At 41.4% G+C, this 23,424-nt stretch overlaps 1 protein-coding gene across 10 annotated transcripts in view; it reads right to left on the bottom strand.

The window, feature by feature from the left end:
• The window catches only part of FREM1 (FRAS1 related extracellular matrix 1), a 156,291-nt gene that overhangs the window by 112,743 nt on the left and 20,124 nt on the right, over positions 1-23,424 (bottom strand). For all 10 annotated transcript variants that reach the window (XM_073228485.1, XM_073228492.1, XM_073228491.1 and 7 more), the window contains exon 2: positions 2,701-3,201. In XM_073228485.1, the coding sequence (XP_073084586.1) occupies positions 2,701-2,934 (234 nt within the window). In that variant the 5' untranslated portion in view covers positions 2,935-3,201. The remainder of the gene's footprint in view (positions 1-2,700; positions 3,202-23,424) is intronic.

Raw genomic sequence — 23,424 nt, 5'->3', positions numbered from 1 at the left:
AGGAAGATCACCTGGCAGTTTGGAAAACAAACTTTTCCAGGTACATAGATTTCTTTATGACACATAGTTCTAATATTTGACAAAAAGGTGATGAAACTCCATATTTCAATGGACTCCTTTGCCATAGAATTAATTTTAAAAGATATAAACCACATACTTACTTTAGATGATGTCAGATTTTGAAATGTCAGATTTACCTCTGGGAATATATACACTGAACACTTCCTCTCAATGAGCCTCAGCACACTGGGGGGCCAGCTGAGACTATCTGGAGCCCCACTCTCTTACCCAGCAGTCCAGACTTTCCTAAACTGGATGGATATATTGTTTCTGCTGTATGTTATCTTTCTAGTAACTGGATTTTTGCCTTAAAATCAGACAAAGTTTGAGATGGAGAGGACTTGGAGATCCATTACAACCCTTGATCCGGTGACCAAATGAGAGTTTTACCGAGTTTTAGTCACTTAGCTCTTATTGCTCTCCAGTGTCTCCGAGCCAGCCAAATGGTGAGGACCATGAAAATGTCACTGAAAATACGCAAGGGAGACAATTTCATTACTCTCAGAGACGGTACACTATATGTTTGGAAATCACAGGCTAGTTGGGATGGGCAGGGGATACCCTTCAGAGGCTGGCTTAAGTAACAGCACATCCTCCCCAAATTGCTTTCTCAGGAAGGACACTCTTGTGCATAACAGGGCTTCTGTTTTCCATGCTTGGGGCCTGAGCTAAATATAGCCAGACAGTATGTTGCCCCACTGCACTACCAGGAGCAGTTTTTCTTCTTTCCACACAATATATTCAGCCTCATTTCTAAATGAATGCTGAACAATTTTTTAAATTATGTTGATTAGACCAGATACCGAATTATCAGTTCATCAATCTTTATAAGGTACCCACATATAGCCATACAGCCCTGGACATCACTATCTTGCTGTTCCCCAAAACCCAAAGATTCGATTTTGACCCATCTCTGTAGCTGAATCTTCATTGCCTACTGCTGACTTATTCATGCCATTCACTCATTCACATTTAGCTCATCTGGGCTCCAGATATGAGCTATTCCAGGTCTCTCCTTTTCCCCTGATAGATTCCAACTAAACACACCTTTGGAGTATAAGTTATGTTGGGAGAAAGTGAGCAGATATTGCCCTTAGGACCTGGGGCCATTTTTATATATATTTTAGATGCCCATCTGAAGCTCTTTAACAGAGAAAAGAAACAGCTCATGGGAAACTAGAGGGAGACATTTGTTTACTATCACATCAGGAATATTCCCAATGTGTGAGCCCTGCATAAATTCTGATGTGCTCCACTGTAACTTCAAATGGGGTGAATGGAATGTCTGGAGAGGTCAGTTTGAGCTGACATCTATTAACTCTCTTTAGTCCACCTCTATAACATCCAGTACCTTTTTCTGAATAACCTCATGGAATATGTTTCTTTAGCCAAATGGAGGAGAAAAAAATTCATGTTCACAGTTCAGCAGATGGTGATGGTATATTTTTCCAGAAGAAGCAATGGCATCCAGTGTTGAATACTCCCAAAATTGTTTGCATTGGGAAGAAAGTTAAACCACAGTAGAAACAAGTAAAAGAATCAGAAGCAATTTTCTATTGTATGTTGGGATGAACTCCTATTTTAAGCAAATACAATATATAACACAGGCTTTTTAAAAACTGATTAGAAGGTAACTCTTCACCCTACAAAAGGATTGAGCATAGGATAACCTCAAAGGAAAAAGACGCCAAGGTTTTGATGAAAGGAAAAAAATTCATGCAGATATTTTTGAAGAACAGTGACTATTTAAAGTGAAGAATCTTCACACCTCTGTTTCATGTCTCTTACTCAAGGGAATGTTCAAGTGGTTGTTAATAGATGAAAATATCCTCATGTTTTACTTTTGCTATCCTGCAGTCACAAGTCTGTTCTACAAATGTCTTGAGATCCTGATCAAATCAAGACACAGGCACTCTGACTAGTAATAGATGAGACAATTTGGGGCAGAAATAATCCAGGAAGACTGACCACATGGCACCACACTAGAGGTCGTCCACTCCAGTCCTTGGAAGGCTGTCTCTGTTTTGTCCCCAATCTCCCTCTTTCAGTTTCTCACAGGGTGGTCATAGACCTAAGAGACATGTGGTAAGGTTCATACATTATGCCTTTGCCTGGGTGATTAGCTGCTCTGTAAGGTTAGGCACATGGTAATATTTACAAGAGTTCCCTTCCATAAAAGAGGATAAATTGGAAAGACTCATCAATTTGGTGATTAATAAAAAATATATCTATCCATACTTAGTTTGAACCTGCCTTCCTTCCCAGCTGTTATTATAATTAGGAGTAAATCCTATTGGTTTAAGGATTGTAATCCACAGTCAGCCAAGGACATTCAAACTCAGGTTTTACCAGTACAAAGTCATTACATGTACACCTGAAACTAATATAATGTTATATGTTGATTATACCTCAACAGAAATAAATTTAAAATAAACAGGTTTGCCCTCGCATAGAAAAACAGCACAATATTACATGTACTAAATGCAACCCCACCCTTTCAAATTTCAACATTTTACAATACTCACCTTTGGTAGCTTGAAGGGAGATCTTTTACATCTCTTACTCTCTGTCTATCCTTCCTGCCCTTCCACTCTCACACCCATACACACTACTGAGCAGAAAATCTGGGATATGACCTACCTGTGGAGTGAGTTTCCCAACCCTCTGGGTTATGGGCTCGTTCATCACAACTTCCACTTTGCAAGCATCTTTCTCTTTGGGGATGGCAAACCTCAGGTCATCTCCCAGCAGGAAGGCCGACCCGCCCTTCGGCACCCGGAGGCCACGGTTAACGCTGACGAGGGTGGGGCTGGCGCAGCCCAGCTGGAGGAGCAGCAGCAGGGTCTTCAGCCCACCCCACGTCCGATCGCTCATGTTGTCAGGGGCCAGCTCGTTTCTGTCCACCGGCGAAATCCCGTCAGCAGAGGAGGGCTTCTGTGCTTCCTCCGGCTTTGTCAGCTCCTAGTCCAAGGGGCAGCGCCAGGGGTTCCAACAGTGTGCCCCAAGATCTTAACATGCCCCTTTCGTTTCAGACTCAGACAAGGAGGCCTTTCAGGCAATCCCAGGGCTTTTAATAAAACTCGCTGATCACCCCTGACAACGCCGTCAAGATTAATGGGACTCCCAAGTGCTTGTCTAATCCTGCAAATGGGAGAAGGGGTTGGAGGAAAGTGAGAGACCAAAGGTTTGTGTGGCCATGCAAAAGATTCCTACCGACAAAGGAATCTTTCAACCAGCCTACAACTTCAGCTAAATTAAAAGCAAATAAACCAACTTGACCTCCAGGCCCATCTGAAAGGCAATGCGGCCATTTCATTACCCTGCCTGTAACTCCTGTTTCCGGACTCCGCATGCTCCAGCTGGGAGTCAGTTGTGTGGTCCAACAGGAGCCAGCCTGCCTCCCTGCCCAAGGGCGGCGTTTGGGCCTCTTCGTTCAGGGAAAGCTGCTCAACTCTTTATTTGTTTCCTAATTTTTACATAAGGACTATAACCTACTGTGTGTAAGAGGACTGATAGGATTATTTGCACATTGTCTGAGCACCTGAGTAATTCTACATCAGTGTTACCCAACTAAGAAATAGGCTTCATATTTTGTCATATGGGCATAATTCTGACTTTGCTGGGCAATGAATGAACTTACACCTAAGAAACGCTTGAGTGGAAATCAGAGAAAAAACATTTTTTTAAGTGAACATTAGGTTTTTGTTTATGTGTAAAAGGGACTAGGAATCAAGTAACATAGCTTCAATATACACAGCTAATGGCATAGTGTAGATACACGCCTGTTTACATCATCTACAACACTAATTACATTATAATGCACTGAATTTGCACAAATGGGGTTTTTGTTTCAAGTTTGGCCACTTAGAATTTCCAGATCATTTCTGTGTTCTGTAAGAACAGAAAGGATTTTATCCAAAGTAAAATGTATTGCAATATATCCTTAAATTCATGGTATGCTAAGGGGAATCAGTGGTGGTCTATTATATCCATAGAAAGGCTTTGCATTTTAATGATTCAGTAAACTTCTGTACATAACCAATGAATACAGAAATAAATGTTTGACTTTAGGTTGTGGACAAAAATGATTCTTATATCCACGTCTAATACATTAAGGGAAGACTCATCCACTTGTCACTGAAACATTTCATTTTTGAGGCAGGGTGTGACATATATCACCTGCTACCTGAGGAAGTGTATGCTCTACAGAGCAGCCTAGTTTTCCTGGTATCAGTCCCAGAACAAAACAGTTCACACACTCCCACTGACAATGTTGCCCACAGTGAGGCTGAATTAGACTGGCTTATTTGGGCAGGAATGCCAATCTGGTTGTTGAACTTTCACAGCAAAATCAAACCTTGTTTCCATTCACATTTGGCATTTAAGACCACTCAAAAGGACAGCACACTCAGAGAGAAGAGAGGCGGCACGATGTACAGATGTCTCCCCAAACAGAGATAAGGAAAATCTTTACTTTCTGAGATCTAAAGAAATTAAATCAACACGTAAAGGCTACAGGAGCCCTACATTCCAGTACATTCTTCTATCTCCCTTCTTTTACTGCTTCTTCCTAGATTCCCTGACTTTTTAACGTTTGCAGCTTAGGGGCCAGGCTTTTTCATCCACCCTTACTCCTTAGTGATCTCATTCCTTGGCTTTAAATATCACTTCCATGCTAAGGAGTCCCACATTTACATCTCTGACCTCCTTCTCCTTAACTCTCCATTAGTAAATGCCGCTGTCTCTTTGACCTCTCCCTGTGGTGTTGAATAGGCATCTCATACTTTACACAGTCAAATTTGAGCTCTGTCTTCCCTCCCTCAGTCTTCCCTGTCTCAGTTAATGACAACTCCAACTTGTCATTGTTCTCTGCTTCATCTCACACTCTACATCTAAACAAACAAGCAAAAAAAAAACCTGTCTGTTCATTGTGGTGAACAGACCTTAGCGTGAACCCCTGTAATTCCAGCCCCCTAGTATCCAAAGTTCCCTCCCCTTGAGTGACAGCAGAACTTGTGACACGTCCAACCGAAAGCATGAGGCAGAGGTGCTTGGATGACATTCCCATGAGTACATTATATCATGTACGTCTACCCCTTAGCAGCCTGCAGCTAGAGGCACTCTTGATGCTCTGGAAGAAGCAAGCCTCCAGAAGTTTTTGTGTTGCAAGGAAATGAATTCTGCCAACGACTGGAATGAGCTGGGAGAAGACACTTCCTAAATCAATCCTACAGATAAGAATTGAGCCTACTTAACACCTTGCTTGCAGCCTGATTCCCTGAAGCAGAGAACCCAGGTAAGGTAAAAGATCCCAGACTCCTGACCAGTGAAAACTGAAATAAGAAATGTGTGTTGTTTTAAGGCACAGTTTTTAGTAACTTGTTAACACAGCAAAATAAGTTGAATGCACTGCTCTTCAACCCATTTGGAGAGTCCGACTACTTCTCACTCCTTCCCAGGTTATCGCTCTGGGCCCAGCCTCCACCCACTCTCTGCTGAGTGACCATAGTAGCATCCTATTTGGTCCCCCTGTGTGGGTAAAATTGCAGTATTTACAGAATCTCTTGCCTGGCCCTAGTCCATCTCCATATCAGTAGGTGATTACAAGGGGGGTGGGGAGTAAGGGCATACCTGGACCGGAGAGGTTTGGTGGACTCCTTCTGCAGCCAGGGCACAAGAGACACGGACGGGCAGAAGTAGATGACAGCTTGTAAGCAATAAACGGGTTTTTCCCACTTTATTTCTCCCTTCAACTGATTTTGGCTTCAAAGGTTATTTGGCCTGGGCTGGGAACATGTTTTCCCCTGGAATATCCCCTGCTTCTCCTCTTGCCTCCCTTTCAGGCATTTCTTAGCATGGCAGTGAAGTTTCCTATTAAATGTTATTTATATCATGTCACATCTGTGCCCCAGACCTCCAAGGGCATCTTATCTTAGATAAAACCTGTGATGGCCCACAAAGGCCAGCGTCATCTCATTCCCCCTTCCCTCCCTCATCACGTCCTCTGTTTGTTTTCACTTTCCTCACTCCGCTCCAGCAGAACTTGCAGTTTGCTTTTCCTCAGACAAATCAAGATCAGCCTTCCCCTTCTTACTCCCATCCCAAACCTTCCCACCTGCTGTTTCCTCTGCTGCAAACATTCTCCCCTCAGACGTCCTTCTTTCCATCTTCCACCTCCCATGTTTTCCATCAAATGTCACATTCACAGTGTGGCCATGCCTAACTGCCCCATTAAAATCACAGCACCCTCAACTCTAGCATCCTTTTCTGCTTGGTTTTTAACCTTAGCACTTAAAGCCACCTAACGTAATACATTTGTTTGTTTTTATTATTCATTGTCATCTCGCTCATGAAGGTGAGAATTTTTATCTTTTTTATTCATAGATTTGTTTTTATGATTGCCTCCACCCTGTTGCCCATATCAAGGATGGTACGTAGCACATAGCAAACAGGGCCATGTTGTAGGCTGCCAGGGCTATGAACTAAAACGAGGCTGGGTCTCTGGAGCATCTGCAAAGAGGAATCACCATATTAACCCATACTTCCAGAATTGTACATGGCAGTGTATGCAAATTTTCTTTTCTGTTTAATCCACTGTTAGTTTGGGTTTATTTTGTTACTAGTGACTGACCTTTACACCTTTAAAAATTATCTTATTCTTCAAGTTTTTCTATTAATTTAGCTACTATTCAGCTAAATATTGTAACATTTTACCTAACAGTATATGGGGCAATAACTCATTCTCTATTATCATAGTAAGTCCTTAATTAGGAGATTCGGACAAAGACCAAGATCCTAGTGTTCATCTACCAGGAAGAAACAAGACAGAAAGAGAAGGAAACCTACTTCTGCAGTTCCCTGAGAAACCATGGTATAGACAAAGTAGACCTGAATTCTGAAGACCCAGCTTCTAATTTTGGTTCTTACGAACAGCAGTTTACTCCTTCAAAAATGGGGCCATCTATCCTGCCTCTTCCAGTTTCCCTGGAGAACCAAATGGAATAATCCATGTGGAGGCATTTTGTTAACTAAAAAGCCCACCTACAATCATAACATTATTATTACAAAATATACCAAAGGACTAAGAGAGTAAAACTTGTCTCAAGAGAAATAGAATGGCAGATGAAGGCAACAGAATTGGTTCAGAGTATATTTTACTTACATTTTAATTTTATAGTTTTCTCCTTTTCTTCTGACAGTCTTAGGACAGGAATATTTTGAAACAACCTGAAGCACCCAACTGGATGAATAAGAAGAGCACAGGAGGAACAATTTCCAAATTCAAAATCAAACAACACTCATCCTTTAATCAACTGGGCCTGGAGTTTACAAAATTAGGCTGAACAAAGATCAAAAAGAGTACGTCATATTTATGTTTTATTTACATTCTAATATGGCTCTTGTATTTTTCTCTTGGTTGTTGGGAAACACCAATCATGTGGCCATTCCATGGAAAATGTTGCTGTTTTATTTGAAGAGATGGCAGGGGAGGGAAAAGAGAAAAGGGTTAGATGAACAAACAGAGAGGAAAAGGTCAAAAGCAAAAATACTCCAGAACAGTAGCAAAGAAAACCAGCACTCTGACTCAAACAAGATTTCACAGATGATGATGAGTCTTTTTATCTCCCCCCAAGTAAAATGGTACTAATTGTCATCTCTGTGATAAAAAGTTAGGATGTCCAGAGGCAGCCAACATTTACTTGACAACACTTTAGTGGGAAGCCTAGCACATTCTGAAAACTCCATTTTCTTGGTCTTACCATAGGACCGAGTCAGATACTCAGGAGCCATCTCTCAATAGCTTGCTCAGAACGCTGATGTGGGCATCCATGGGGTCAGCAGGATCAGTGGAGGCATTCGGAAGTGTAAGTAGAAAGGGGACTAGGCTTGATTCCTCAAGGGAGCTTGTAAACTGACTTTTAGTCATATTGGACTTAATTTGTTTCAAATGAAGAAACAAATCCTTTCTCTGCTTTTGCTTGTGTGATTCAGTTGCATCTCAGCATTTCAAAATCCTCATGCCATCACTGCAGATCAGCTCTGTTCTTACAGAACATTCTCCCACCACTCTTTTTTCTTCATGTGGAAATCACATAGTCTAAGTTTATCTGCATGAGCCAACAAAAATGGGTGAAAAGATGTTCTGAAAAGTGGAAAACCACCCTGATTTGAAATCTTCCTTATTAAAATTCAAAAGTATTTCTTTAGCCAAACTTTGCTGAACAGAAGAAAATAATTTAGATCGACTGAATTATTAGAGGAGAAATGTGAGCTAGTGTTTATTTCAAAATTACACATTTAGGTTAGCAGGTAGGGCATATACTCTTTATATGGATGTAAACATGATACTCCTGTCAGTTATCTTCAACAACCTGTGCAAAACAAGAAAAAAATGGATCCCAGCTGTACTCTCAGGCTCTCTGCAATGGAAGTTCTCAATGGGCAACAGTAATCAGGTGCCTCAATGAGAATCATATTTACTGTTGTTCCCCTTTGGAATTTTGTAATGGTAGCTACACAACACAAGGGAAGTGCCTTTCTCCTCCTGTGCCCAGCAAAGATACCAAGATATCAATAGTCTATCTACAGCTTTTTGTTTGATGTTTTGCTATTTGCAGAACTCCTATATGTAGCCTGATACTCTTCCCAATGCTCTAGGTAGTTATTATCAATCAGCTGAAAGTCATGTAAATGATGGAACCTTCTGTCTTCTCTGTTCCTGAGGCAATCACCTCCAGATCCCCAGCTTTAGATCTTTCAAGTGTTAGGAATATTCGGTAGAAAGACAAGAGCAGCCAGGGAAGGGGAAGATAAGGTTCAAAATAAAAAACACCCAGACTCTGTCTAGGTAGGGGGTCCTTTGTGAAGACAACAAAGGCTTTGCAGAGAGTTAACTTCCTTGCCTATCAGGGACCAGGCCAAACCGGTCCCAACCAGATCCCAGCGTGGGCACAATCCACCAAAACTAAGAACCACCTGAACCACACCTCATCATGGGAAAGGACGGGTGCACTGAGAGGGATGGCTGAACGGACCTGTTAGTCAAATGACCCCACCCTGCCAATCAAAGAGGTGCCTCCTAGTGAGAATGTAATATTCCAGCCTAACAGATTGGGGCTTTTGTCTACCTTGAATCTGGGGGGTTCCTCCCTTGGAGTGTATTCAAGTAAAATTTTTGCTCAGCTTCGCTATTGTGTCTCTGACTTTCAATTCTTTGTTACGGCGGGGGACAAGAACCAAACAGCTCACTAACACAAGTATCAGCAGAGTCTTTAAGAAAGAAAATAAATGAACAACAAAATGGCATTTTAAGTAGAAAAATAGCCAACTCTAGATCAACCCATTCTCACCCACCCAAACAGAGAGAGCTTTTGACATCCTTGACTAGAATGAAGAAAGCCAGTGAGATTTTCTGACTTCTAGTTCACATTAAAATCTCTAAAATGCAAGTCAGAATGAACTTAGAAGCCATCATGAAATATTTTATGATGGATTTTTTAAATCATCACTATTTTCACCCAAACCAATTTCCAAAGTAATTCATATAAATCAAATGTAAAAGTTTCAAGCATAAACTTACAGCTGAATGTAACTATCCATAGGACAACTGAATTGAACCCAAATCAAATGTGACATAAATAAATCACCCAGAACCAATGAACTGGCAACCAAAGAATTGTAGCCACAGCCAGCAAACTAGCTGTGTAAACACAGAAAGTAGCTCTCATCTTTGTGTTTTAGTTGAGGAAAATAAGACGGACTTTACCAAGGACTTCAGATCCACCGCCTCCTCTGACCTGGCCACCCCCAGAGAGGCAGAGGTCCAACTGCTTGTTGGTGTGGGCAGCAGGAGTGGACATTCAACGACTTGCCCAAGGATATAGCTGGAAGCCGCAGAGCCTGGGATCCCACGGGGCCTCTGGCATCCTGGCAAGTGTGCTCTTTCCCTGGCATCTGACAGGTTAGTTCCATTCCCTCCACGGAGAGGGGCTAAGCCATACCACAAAAGAAGCACCAGGAAAAACAGACATAAAGCATGTTCTTCTCCTTCAAGAAGGTCATAACCTCTTATGGAGCTTTACATGTTCAATGTCCCCACAGGGTAGAAAATTCTTGGCCATCTTGCCCAACACAGGATTTCCAGAGTGAATTCTTTCAGATAGGGAAAAAGAATAGTGAAGAAGAAAGAAATAGCCTGTGACTTGTAAGATTGTTTCCTTCTTAACAATTTTTAGTACCTTCCTTTTCTCATTTTTTGACTAGTAGTACTTTTTTTTGACTAGTAGTACAATAGGCACTGGGCTATATTCTGTATATACATGTTTTCATTTATTTCTCACAACAAGCCTATAAGGTAATTTCAACTATCATTCTGATTTTGCAGGTAATCAGTGACTCAAGGAAGTGACATAATAATCATAATAAAAACTAACACTTATTAAGTGCTTACTATGGGGGGAGGCATTGTTCAAAGTACTTTACACATATTATATTGCTTAATTCCTGCAGCAGTTTTAGGAGGTACACAGTGATTTTACAGATTTGGAAACTGAAGTGCAAAGAGGTTAAGCAAAGTGTGCCCAAGGTCATCAGCTTGACTCTGGAGTCTGTGTCCTTGCAAATATAACCTTACCTGACTCCAGGACCCATGCACTTACCCACTGTATTAGGCTGCTTCACATTACAACAAAATCTTATACTCTTTGCAATTGCTTCATTACCCTCAGCGTCTTTTCCTTATAGTATTCAAACTCTTGACAATTTCCTTTATGGTTCCAGACAGCACTGATGACTGTCCCAGGAGTTAAAGTTTCACTGGAGGCAATCTTCTTTCAAGGAAGTAGCTGTTATGTTAGGAGCATATAATTAATGCAGAGACCCAGCATATCAGCATCTTAGTGTTCCCACTCATCACACTAAAGGCAGTTTGGAGGCTTCAAGGCAAACAAGCCACTTCAAAATTCCAGTCTATTAAATCGATAAAATATTTGTTGATTCTGATTATAATATTCTGCTTCCTCCACATTGCCATTTTTTCTAAAATGTAGTCTAGATCACAGAATGTATGGTTCAGAAGAAACTTTAGAAATCAACGAGTCCATACCCTTCATTTTATTTATCAATTTATGTTTGTTTTGAAAATAACTTCCTTTTGTGTGTGTATGCATGCTCATTAACTAAAGGATAAAAATACAGAAACCTAAAGAAAAAAGTTTCCCCCCAAAAAATCCCCAAACACCCTTAGATTTTCATATGCTTGTGTGTGTGTACAGGTTTTAAACTTAATTAGAACCACATTATATACCATTCTTCACTATTAACCCAACATTCTTTTCTAAGCATTTTCCATATTATTAAACATGCCTTGAGATCTTGCTTTTCATGTGTGCACTATAACCACTACATGGATATACTGTGATTTCTATAGTCATTCCACTATTATGTGGAAATACTCACTAGGTCAGTAAGTGGTAGTGAAAAAATTCTTTTTTCCAGTTCTTTCCTTTTGATAGTTTTCTAGAAGTAGAATTTTAAGATAAAAGGGCATAAACTTGGGGGCTGAGTTTGTCCTCTTCGATTCTTGTTCCCACCACAACAATGAATTAAAGGGCAGAGACACAGTAGTGAAGCAGAATGAAAGTTTTATTTGAATACACTCCAAGGGAGGAGCAGGCCTGAGTCAAAGTAGACAAAGACAGGTTTACCTGAATAAAGCAGAGAAGGAAAAGCAGGAGGAGGAAAGGGAAGCTAATTAACAGCTGCTGAGCATCAGGCACATCCCCTGCTAATTCCCAAAGCCAGTGTCACCTGGTGTCCAGTGTCCGCTTGAATCTGCACAGTGTGGGAACTGAGTCCCTACCACCCCAGGATTTGGGGGAGCCGCAGAGCACTGGATGGAGTGAGATTATGCTCTGAGAACTTCCCAAAGGCAAAGAAAGGAGATTTTCAGGCAGGCTACGAGAGAGGACAATCATACAGCTGCTGTCCTGTCTGAGTCACACAGGTGACAGGAACTTGTGAGCCCAAATCAGAGCTCTCAGCGGCCCCTCTCTACTTACCTGAAGCGGGACAGAGAGAGTGACACACTCGAAGAAAGGGGAGTGTGGGCAACCTCAGAGAGAAGGCATGCTTAAAGGTTTAGGGTCTGGGGTTTTAGAGGTCCTTTTGGGTAAGGGTCAGCATAAGGCATGATGCATACAGGTGATTTATAATTCCTTTGTTTTGTCTTAAGAAGAGGATTATTTAGGTGACTGTGTTGGCCTGGAACTCAGCATTCTTTGTCCACATAGGTTTATTTACACTTCCAAGGTCAATCTCTGACCTGGTTACAAAGTTACTCGATTAAGGGGCTGGAGGAAGAGGAAAAAACAGCATATAGGTTAAGTTAAGGAATAAACTGGGCCTTTTTGCCGGCTAAGTAGATTTTACTATGGCATGATCTAATTGGTACAATGAAGACATGGGCTGTGCTCAGATACTTTTCTTTATGTGGGAAGTATCCATACCTTCCAAGTTGCTCCCGGCCTTTGGAACTAGTTAACTCATTACCTTTGTGAGTCCTTTCTGGCTCTCTGGTTTTATCTGGTGACAGGAGTTCCTTTCAGTTGGCTTACTGGATTTATTCTTTCTCTGCCCAGCTCATGTCTATTTTTCTACCTAACAAACTTATTTTGCATATTTTGGAGATGTTAAACATGTTCTACAAAAAAGTCTTCTGTATCCAATACAGTGGAAACATAGAATGCTAAAATCTCCTTTTAAAGATTCATAATGTAGTATGAGCATGTTATAGGAAACTTTTAAGCCCAAAGTTTGCAAGCTTACAGAAAATCCTTTTTTCATAAAAAACAAGGTTCTTTGAGAAATCATCCAAGAAATACAAGGTTAGAGAATAAAAGTGATTGATATATAGGGTGGCCACATGGTATCATACCTGATAAATTCATACTTAATGAATCTGCACCAGAAATTAAAACTCCAGGCCACTCCCAGATCCAGGAAACAAGACATCTGAGATTTCTCTATAGAGATCTTTAATAAAACTACCTTCCAGGGTAGAAAACTTATTGCAGAAGGAAAAGACTTTGTGTCCTTGACTTATAGTTCTGTTTTTAATGACTATTAAAGTTTCTTAAACCATCAAAAGCATTTCCTAGAAGGTTAGGAAGTGGCCATAATTTATGTTCATTTTGCTTTTAGCCAGAGTTGTATCATACAAATTTTCACAGCAGCTTGTTTTAATTGAATAACTTAAACAAAATGAACAGCACGCACTCACATTCACTATAGTTGACTATATCTGTTCTGCGCCTGGGGCTAACCAGGGGCATGTAGCTAAACTCACACCTAGAACCTTCCCAACCAAAGTTGCTCTAATTGAAATTGGTTTTCCTTTTCTTGAGTGAATTCTGCATCTTTTAATTCACAATGAAATACCAAATTGTCCAAAAGTGAGATGTTATGTACATGCACACTAAATCATGTTCAGGAGTTCATCTTCTAAGAATAATTCCATTTTTGGACTACATCCTGGTTCTGTTTGGATAGGAAAATTCATTTGCTCATTCACTGTACAAGCTTTTCATCTGTTCACTATAACCACTACATGGATACACTGTGATTTCTATAGTCATTCCACTATTATGTGGAAATACTCACTAGGTCAGTAAGTGGTGGTGAGTACCTATTTTGTGACAAGAACTATACTAAATGCTAAGGTTACAAACATACACACACAAATCTTAGTTTTAGAGAGTTTACAGAGTAATGTGGAAAGACAAACATCAATTCAAAAAGAATAGTAGTGCTATAATGGTGGAATGCATTGTGTGTTATAGGAATAAATAGTGGAGGGCAGCATTCAACTCAGACTGGGAATAGGGGAGGCCTCTTACAAGGTGAGAGGGTTGACTGTGAAAGAGCAAACAGGATTTAGAAAGGTGAAAACGGGCATGTTTGAAAGTGGAGAAAGTATGGCACAGTTAAAGAATCAACAGAAGTAGAGTTTTTGTATGAAAGAGTACAGAGGCACTGGACACATAAGAGTTATCTAAGATACAACTTTTATCCTTGAGGGATTGAGGTCTTGTGGGTGATTCATAATCAAGTACTTTAATATACAAAGTGGTATTGCCACAATAGCATGAACGCAAAATGCTCTGATGAGTTTGCCAAACTTACCAGCACACAATGAAGGAACTTCTACTATTAAAGATGAAATACTTCACTGTGAAAAGACTGCTCACATTCAGAAAATTACCTAGCACTGCTCTCTGAGCTCTACCATGATAACCGTGACTGCCTTACGGCCTGCCATAGCTGATGGAAGGTTCAAACTCACAAAAGTCATGGGCAGAAAAGAGACCAACCATCACACATATTCCTTTCAAAAGATCTGCTATAATGGAAACGCTTTTGATGACGTAAGAAACCTGGTGATAAATGACAAAAACTCTAATGTTGTTTGAGCCTAAGTCAGAGTGTATCAAAAAATCACAGAATTCTAGAGTTGGAAGTGTAGGATCTGAAGAATCAAAAGTTAGCATAAGTACAGCCATCTTAAAGGCTTAAATACCACCCCCTAACCTAGAAGGAGGAAAATTATTAGAATCTTGAAAAACAAGTTAGTCAGCCAGTGTTAAATGTAGTGACCTTTAATTAGCTGACCTCAAATCAGTTAATCATACACACCAAGCTTAGCTTGCTAGAACCACCCTAAACATTCCGAAGGTAATCTTATCTAACCAGACCCCAGGATGTGGCCCCAGCCAAAGATTTCTGTGTCTATGAAAAAACACTGTATTGTGATTGTGGAAAATGTTGCCCCCTTTGAAAATGCTATAAAACCTTCTGGCTTTGTGTGCTCAGGGTCCTTGTTGAGACCCGCTGCGTCGGGCTAACTTGGACCCCAGCTAGCTGGTTCCTGAATAAATTCCTCTTGCTTATTGCATCAAGAGACGCCTTTCGTGAGTGATTTGGGGCGGTGTCCTCCTCTGGGAGAATCCAACAGAAGGAGCTTCTCCTCCAAATTTCACACTATCACCACCATCACTATCATCATCACTGTATGTATGTATTTACTTTGCCTCTGGCATTGTCTTAACTCATTTAACCCTCACAACCATCTATGGAGTAGATTCTATCCTAAGGACTCTGATTCCAGGGAAACAAGTAATTTGTCCAAGGCTGATGCTAATAGACGGTGGAGCTAGAATTCCAACCCCAGCAGGCAGGCTCAAGAGGCCAGCAGCTTTAGAATACAAAATGGTATTAGGCAAGGTTCTATGCTCCAGGAAGTTTTCAAGATGAGGAAATAGGGGCTCTAAGAGGCTGATTTGCCAAAGTTTAAAAAACAGGTGGGCCTGCTGCTTTATGTATTAATGCAAGCAGAGTATGGAGAGTAAATCACAGTATCATATACATAATGCAGTGTAGTAAAAAAATCACAACGCTTAAAACTGATAAATAATTAAACCTAACAGAACACTAATGAGAGTCCTGACTTTCTTCCCTGATAAGGATCTTAGCACAATCTTGCAGGTCAGCTGTGACCTACACATCTTTTTTTTTTTTTTTCACAAATATTCATGTTTTATAAATAACTTTAAATAATTTTCTGATACAACAGTACTTTAAACAAAAGGAGGGAGAAGGGGAGAGACTTCATGCTCTAACGCAGGATTGGAGCTGACATGAAAGAAAATGCAATAGTGAGAAGCACAGAGGCCAGACTCTATATCAGGCCCACCCAACCCCCGCACCTCTCCGGGTTCCACCATTTCCTTGAGCCAGGTCCTTATTCTTCCTATTGGGCTCTGTTTACTCATCTATATAATACTTGATACCTTTCAGGGTTGTGAAAATAGTTAAATGCAATAATATATGTAAATGTGTTATGGCTCAACCAAAGTCCCCAACACACACGACGAGCATGGCCCAACCGAAGTCAGTCCCCTTCCTTCCTCTTTTTAGCCCAGGCCAAGCAAAGAAAGTTTTTTCTAAAACTGATTGAAAAAGGTATCACTGTAATGGTGGCTACATGATATTAAACATTTGTCAAAAGCCATAGAATGTACACCAACAGTGAACCCTAATATAAACAAGGGGCTTTAGATAATCCTAAACAGCTCATCAACTGTAACAAATACTCCATACTAATACAAAATGTCAGTAGTTGGGCAGACTGGAGGGAGGAGGTGTATGTGAGAACTCTGTGTTCCTGTTGTTTATCTATAAATTTATGTGCTCAAAAACTAAAGTTAATTAATTAAAAAAAGTTATTAGTTGAGCTGTCCTTCGACGTGCTCCATGATTTGGGCTGAACTCACTCACAGGAACAGCCAGACAGAGCTAGAAAATTGCCCCTACAGCAGTGTGGGGACATCAGCAGCAAACAAGAACCAAGGCAAACCACAATGACACCTTTCTTTTAACACTTCCTGGCATTGGGGACTGAGTGTGATTTTATCCAGGCTGCATGGCTCTCTGCTCTTTGAGGCTTTGCATATCCCCAGCTACTCAAGTGCAGTCAGGCCTTGGGCCCATGGGCATGCTCCCATGCGAAGGTCCCACACACAAACACACCCCCGGTGCTAGTCTTAGGAGTCCCTGATGCCTTTGTGTACCCCTGAGCTTAAGTGCATTAAGGAAAGTGGAAACATGATATGCTTACTTGGGCAGCATTTGGGATGGGCTGTGGTGAGTGGGAGGGTGGGAGCATGCCCTCAGACAGTGGGGTTAAAAATGCTTCAGTAGAAGACACAGGATAACAGCCAGACTACATCCATACCTGCGAGAACCCAGCGCCTCACGAAGGGGGTAAGATACAAGCCGCAGCCCAGCGGGACGCGGGGCCCCTCACCCCAGCTCCCGGCGGGAGAAGAGGAGTCAGAGCGGGGAGGGAGAGGGAGCCCAGGACTGCTAAACACCCAGCGCTAGCCATCTGCACCAGAGCGCAGACACTGGTGCATGCGTGGGGTGCTGGAAACTAGGGAAACAGGACAGTAAGACCTTTGAGTGGGCCCCTGCAGCCGGCGCCCCTGGGACAAAGAAAAGCGAGTGCTTTTTGAAAGTCTTAAAGGGACAGGAACCCCACAGCTGGACGGAAGTGCCCAGGACACTTAGCCCAGCAGCTGGGAATCACAGGGAACTCTGGGCACCCAAACCCCCTCAGTGCAGCGCGGAGACCCCTCACTGTGATAAACAGCCTCCCGCCTGTTCCCCCTCTGATGCAGCTCCGCCATATTGGAGCAGCAGCCTGAGGTAGGCCACACCCACAGCAACAGTTAAATAAACTCCATAGCGGTCGGTCAAGATCAGAAGCCCTGTCTGCATGCAGCTGCCCAGCACAAGCCGCTACAGGCCGCTGTTCTCCCAGGAGAGGAAGGCCACAAACTGGCAAGAAGGGATTTTCTCTTACCCAACACACATGCCAGCTCCCCATAAACATATCTATCACCATGAAAAGGCAAAAGAAATTGATACAGACCAAGATCACAGAGGCAAACCCTGAGAAGGAGATAGACCTAACCAGTCTTCCTGAAAAAGAATTAAAAATAAAGTTCATAACCATGATGATGGAGCTGCAGAGAAATATACAAGAGCTAAGGGATGAAGTCTGGAGGGAGATTACAGATGTCTGGAGGGACATTACATAAATCAAACAATCTCTGGAAGGATTTATAAACAGAATGGGTAAGAGGCAAGAGGCCATTGATGGAATAGAAACCAGAGAACAGGAAGACATAGAAGCTGACACAGAGAGAGATAAAAGGATCTCCAGGAATGAAACAATATTAAGAAAACTGTGTGACCAATCCAAAAGGAACAATATCCACATTATAGGGGTACCAGAAGAAGAGAAAGAAAAAGGGATAGAAAGTGTATTTGAAGAAATAATTGCTGAAAACTTCCCCAAACTGGGGGAGGAAATAATCGATCAGACCATGGAAGTGTACAGAACTCCCAACAGAAAGGACCCAAGGAGGACAACACCAAAACACATAATAATTAAAATGGCAAAGATCAAGGACAAGGACAGAGTTTTAAAGGCAGCTAGAGAGAAAAAGGTCACCTATAAAGGAAAACCCATCAGGCTATCATCAGACTTCTCAACAGAAACAATACAGGCCAGAAGAGAATGGCATGATATATTTAATGCAATGAAACAGAAAGGCCTTGAACCAAGAATACTGTATCCAGCACGACTATCATTTAAATATGAAGGAAGGATTAAACAATTCCCAGACAAGAAAAGTTGAGGGAATTTGCCTCCCACAAACCACTTCTACAGGGTATTTTAGAGGGACTGCTCTAGATGGGAACACTCCTAAGACTAAATAGATGTCACCAGAGAAAATAAAATCACAGCAAAGAAAGCAGACCAACCAAATACTAACTAAAGGCAAAAATAAAATCAACTACCCACAAAAGCAGTTAAAGGAAGCACAAAAGAGCATAGAATAAAACAACCAACATATAAAGAACAGAGGAGGAGGAATAAGAAGGAAGAAAAATAATGACCAGACAGTGTTTAAAATAGCTCAATAAGCAAGTTAAGTTAGACAGTAAGATACTAAAGAAGCTAACCTTGAACCTTTGGCAACCACGAATATAAAGCCTGCAATGGTAATAAGTACATATCTTTCAATAATCACCCTAAATGTAAATGGACTGAATGCACCAATCAAAATACACAGAATAATAGAATGGATAAAAAAGCAAGACCCATCTCTATGCTGCTTACAAGAGACTCACCTCAAACCCAAACACTATAGGAACAAAGAAACACTGAAGGAACAAAACAGCGGCAGAATCATAGAATCTAAGATGGATTAACAGTTACCAAAGCGAAAGGGACTTGGGAGAAAGGGAGGGAAGAGAGGGGTAAGGGTGGGGAAAAAGAAAGGGGGCATTACGATTAGCATGTATAATGTGGGGGGGGCATGGGGAGGGCTGTGCAACACAGAGAAGACAAGTAGTGATTCTACAGCATCTTACTATGTTGATGGACAGTGACTGTAATGGGGTTTGTGGGGGGGATTTGGTGAAGGGGGGACCCTGGTAAACATAATATTCTTCATGTAATTGTAGATTAATGACAACAAAATTAATTAATTAATTTTAAAAAATGCTTCAGTAGTGGTTAAACACAGAATCATGCACATCACAGGCTACAAATAAAACATCTGAATGTCTGAGTAGAGGACTCACTCTTGAATAAATCTGTGCTGGAGAATACAGCGATGTACAGGAGTGGCATCACATAACAATTGCAAGCACCGATAAGTCAGAGAAATGTTTTATAAGAGAGAAAAATATGGAGCACACCAACAGTCTTGGCTAGAACACTCTCTTAGAGTCTCCAAGACACAAATCGGCTATTTTTAAAAAGTTAGTTTGCAAATCATCTGTCTAGAAGAGAGAACGTATTTACCACAGGCACAGTGTCCAGACTAGCTGACAAACGCACTTCAAACTGTTATGGCCTGAGTACCACCTCATGGGGGCAGATACCCCTGTGGAAAACCACACAAACATATCTGTCCTTTAAAGGGTCAGCCGAGTGCTAAGACTCCTTTACTGGGCAAATCCAGGGCACCATCTGCACAGTAACCATGCTTCAGGGTGCCAGAGGTGCTCTTCACAGACCGTAAAGTGAGTGCTGCCTGCTGGAGTCAAGCAATATGGGGGCTGACCCTGATGTGTCCCGTGGCCTGAGGGAAAGGACTGCAAGACTCCACTCCTTTGGCTTCAGCCCCACCCCACACTTCTGGGTGCAAACAATGGTGTGCATTACTGAGGGCAACAGGAAGCACACCAAGAAGAGTTGCCACTGATGCCATCCCTAAACGAGTGGGTCCCAGCTCTGGCTTCACTTTACGATCACTCAAGCACTGGTCCCAGAGTTTTGGATTTAATTTGTCTCGGTGGGCCCAGGAATCTGAATTCAAAAGGTTTCTAGGTGATTCTAGATTTAGGATTGAGACTCACTGCTGTAAACAACTATGCTTTATTTTCTTCTCCTTTAAGAGATAAAAGGAGCTTTACTGCCCACAGAATGAAGTTAGGCTCCTTGGCATGTCTGAAAACCATCAGGGTGGAGGGAGCTGGTGGGACGAAGGCTGGGGATGCCACTGAGAAGATGAGCACCAGCAAGAGGCAGATAGCGAGACCCAGTGCGGAGGTGACTGGAGAGGGACAGGGAAGAGGAGAGACCGATAGGATGGCTTTGGACAGATAAGAAAAGAGGGAACCTTTCCTGACAGCCTAGCTAGAAGGCCCATTCCTTGGAAGCCAGTCACATGTGTGGGGTGTACAGACATAGTCACTGGCTTCCTGAATTAGCAAACTTATCAGAAAGAAAGCAAAGGCTAAAATAAAAGAAATCAACATTAAGTTTGACCAATAAAATTTTATGCTCCCACTAGTTTCCTTTCATTCTAACTTTTCCCTTGCCATGAATCTTAACACACAAAGTTAAATACATATATATAATAGCAATAAATTTAATTACTCACAAGGCTATTTTCCCATGCTTTTTCTTTTCATAGTATTATATTTCAAAATTCAACAGAAATGGTCATTTGGATTTTGGCAGGAAGTAGGTGATCTTCCTCAAATCAGTACTTGCAAAGTCATTATTGATCAGATTAGGAGATTTGAGGCTATCTGCTGAACCATCTGCTGCAAAGCAGAAATATTCAAACCATCCCATCTGTAAAGTAAAAATTTCTCACATCACTCGAAGTCTTAATTCCCCTTTGTGTACCTAATATACTAATTACTACTTGTCAATTCTTCAAAAAAACAATGGCCATTATCTCACACCTCTTATAACACTTCCTCACATGATCATGAATTTGTCCTTGTCCACTGGAGCCCATCTCACCATTTCCAGTTTTCATGTTGAAATTAACAATTTGGCCTCTTCTACTCAAATAACAAAAAACAAAGACCAATCTTTTGGCAGAAAAAGAGAATCAATTCCTTTAAAAAAAAAACTGTTTTCATATAATGAGACAGCCAGATAATAATGCATGACATTTATGTCATAGTCTTTAGCTCACACATTTCTTTGTAGGCAGACTTCAATTAAGCCTTAGACCTAAATAAAGATAAGCACTTTGACTAAACTGTTCACTTTTTGAACACTTTAGTGTCTGGAAAGAACTTCAACCTACAATATAAATATTTACTTCAACCTGATATTCAGCCTTGTTTTGTAGAGATTTGAAACCCTGATTTCACAAGGTTGTTGTAAAGATAGCTTTTGTTGTTCGTCATTAACACAGAAATTCAACTGCCCTCGCATCAGGAGCCCATGTGTTCCTTACCATGTCATTGTCTTAATATCTTAAGTCTTAGTCTTAAAGCATCTCAAAAGTTTAAGTCTTAAAGGTCTGAAGTCTGAAGTCTTATCTAGGTCTTAAGCCCGAATTTCAGATCTCTCTGACCATGGAGCTAACAGTGGAGATTTGATGCCTGTAAGCTCCGGGCTCTCCATGACAGCCAGCCTGCTGTGCAACCGCATATGATTTCTGACTATGTATCTATTAGTTCACAACGTTGTCACCATCTGCCAATCCTAATGGAGGCAAATACACAGTTGGGGAAGGGATATATAAGGACAGGGTCCTCCTACCAATGAATCCCACAGCCTGAGATTTCTGCGGAGTACAATATGCTAGCATCAAAGCTACTGACCGGGAAATGTCTTTGCTGGGGAGTAAATAAAGACCAATAGTTCCCAATAATGCAATCCAGCAACAATCAGTCTGTGAGGCCTCACAGCATTTATAATGCAAAATGATACATGCACCATACTGCTTGCTCCTGCCTGACCTGAATGTTCAAATCAGCACCATGCAGGCTTTATGGCCAAATGCGAAAACATAAATTGGTTTCTACCTGGGATTTTTCAACATGCAAAGCTACTCCCTGCCTGAGGAAATATTTCCCTGTTACCTCATCCTGAAGCCAAACTCTAAATCCAGGGTTGTAAACTGATTTTTAAATAGCCACAGGTTTTTTGCTATTTCCTTTTCCTGTAGTAATGTCTTAAGAATTTGAAAGATCAGCTAACATCAGTCTGAGACCTCACCTGGTGGCCTAGTATGAGCTGAATTTTGTTCCCCCAAAATCCATATGTTGAAGTTCTAACTCCTTCAGAATGTGACTGTATTTAGAGATAGGGTCTTTAAAGAGGTAATTAAGTTAAATGAGGTCATTAAGATGGGCCTTAATCCTCTATGACTGGTATCCTGCAAAAAGAGGAAATTAGAACACAGATGGGTACAGAGGGAAGACTATTTGAAGACAGGGAGAAGATAGCCACCTACAAGCGGAGGAGAGAGGCCTCCGAAGGAATCAACCCTACTGACACCTTGATCTTGGACTTCTGGCCTCTGGAACTATGAGAAAATAAATTTCTGTTGTTTAAGCCACCCAGTCTGTGGTACTTTGTTGTGGCATCTCTAGAAAATTAATTCATATGGTAAACAAGACACGAAAAGGATATAAAAATCAATGTTAAATTCTTTGGGTAGTTATTTAATATATCCAATGGCCATTCAACTTCTGCTCCTTTCCTAGTGATAAATCCCCCTCAAGGCACCCCTTAATCACCAGTCAGTACCTCCAGCAGCAGCCATTTTTTATTGTTCTAAGAATTCTAAGGGCTTAAGGCACCAACTGTTTTCTAATATTTGAGCAAAATCATTTTTATAAAATGCTGTGGTGTTTTCTTAAGATCTGTTGTGGGAACACCAGTGGACCTCAGTAGCAGAGGACACAGTCGGTGAGGAGCCCAGAGCTGCTGAGTCAAGACAGGTGTGAGCAGGAGTCTGATTTTCCCAGGACGAGGAAAATATTAAAAAAGAAGAAAGTAAGGAGGATGAAAGGAGAGGAAAACAAGAGAGAGGCGAGGCCCTTGTGTCTGTGATTTGAAATGCTCGATGGCTATGGACCAGTTCCTGGAAGTTAAAAGACAATGACTTCATGTTGAAAGGGGTTATTTTCTATTTTAGAAAGGACCTGAAGATTTTTATCCCATACTTAGTAGACAACAGTTCTTCAGGTGTGTTTGCCTTTTTGACCCCCATTCTTGTTTGCCTTTTGGTTTTATTACCACTCTGATAAACTGGCTTCAATCAGCAGGCCAGCTGCCCTCCCTGTGGGAGAAGCCAAGCTGGCGACCAGTGAGATGGGGGACATGCGGACTGTAGGTTTGAATGTTGCTTCTGCCGCTCACTGGTGACGTTGTCATGGCCAAATTAAGTTCTCTTGGTCTCAGTGTTCGTGCCTGTAAAAAGGGGTTAAGTACCACCCCACAGCTGTGTGGTGACAATCAAATGAAGAAACATG

This window comes from Manis javanica, chromosome 2 (assembly GCF_040802235.1).
Source record: "Manis javanica isolate MJ-LG chromosome 2, MJ_LKY, whole genome shotgun sequence".
NCBI classification, from domain to species: domain Eukaryota; kingdom Metazoa; phylum Chordata; class Mammalia; order Pholidota; family Manidae; genus Manis; species Manis javanica.
This window is presented reverse-complemented; position numbering and strand designations above follow the sequence as displayed.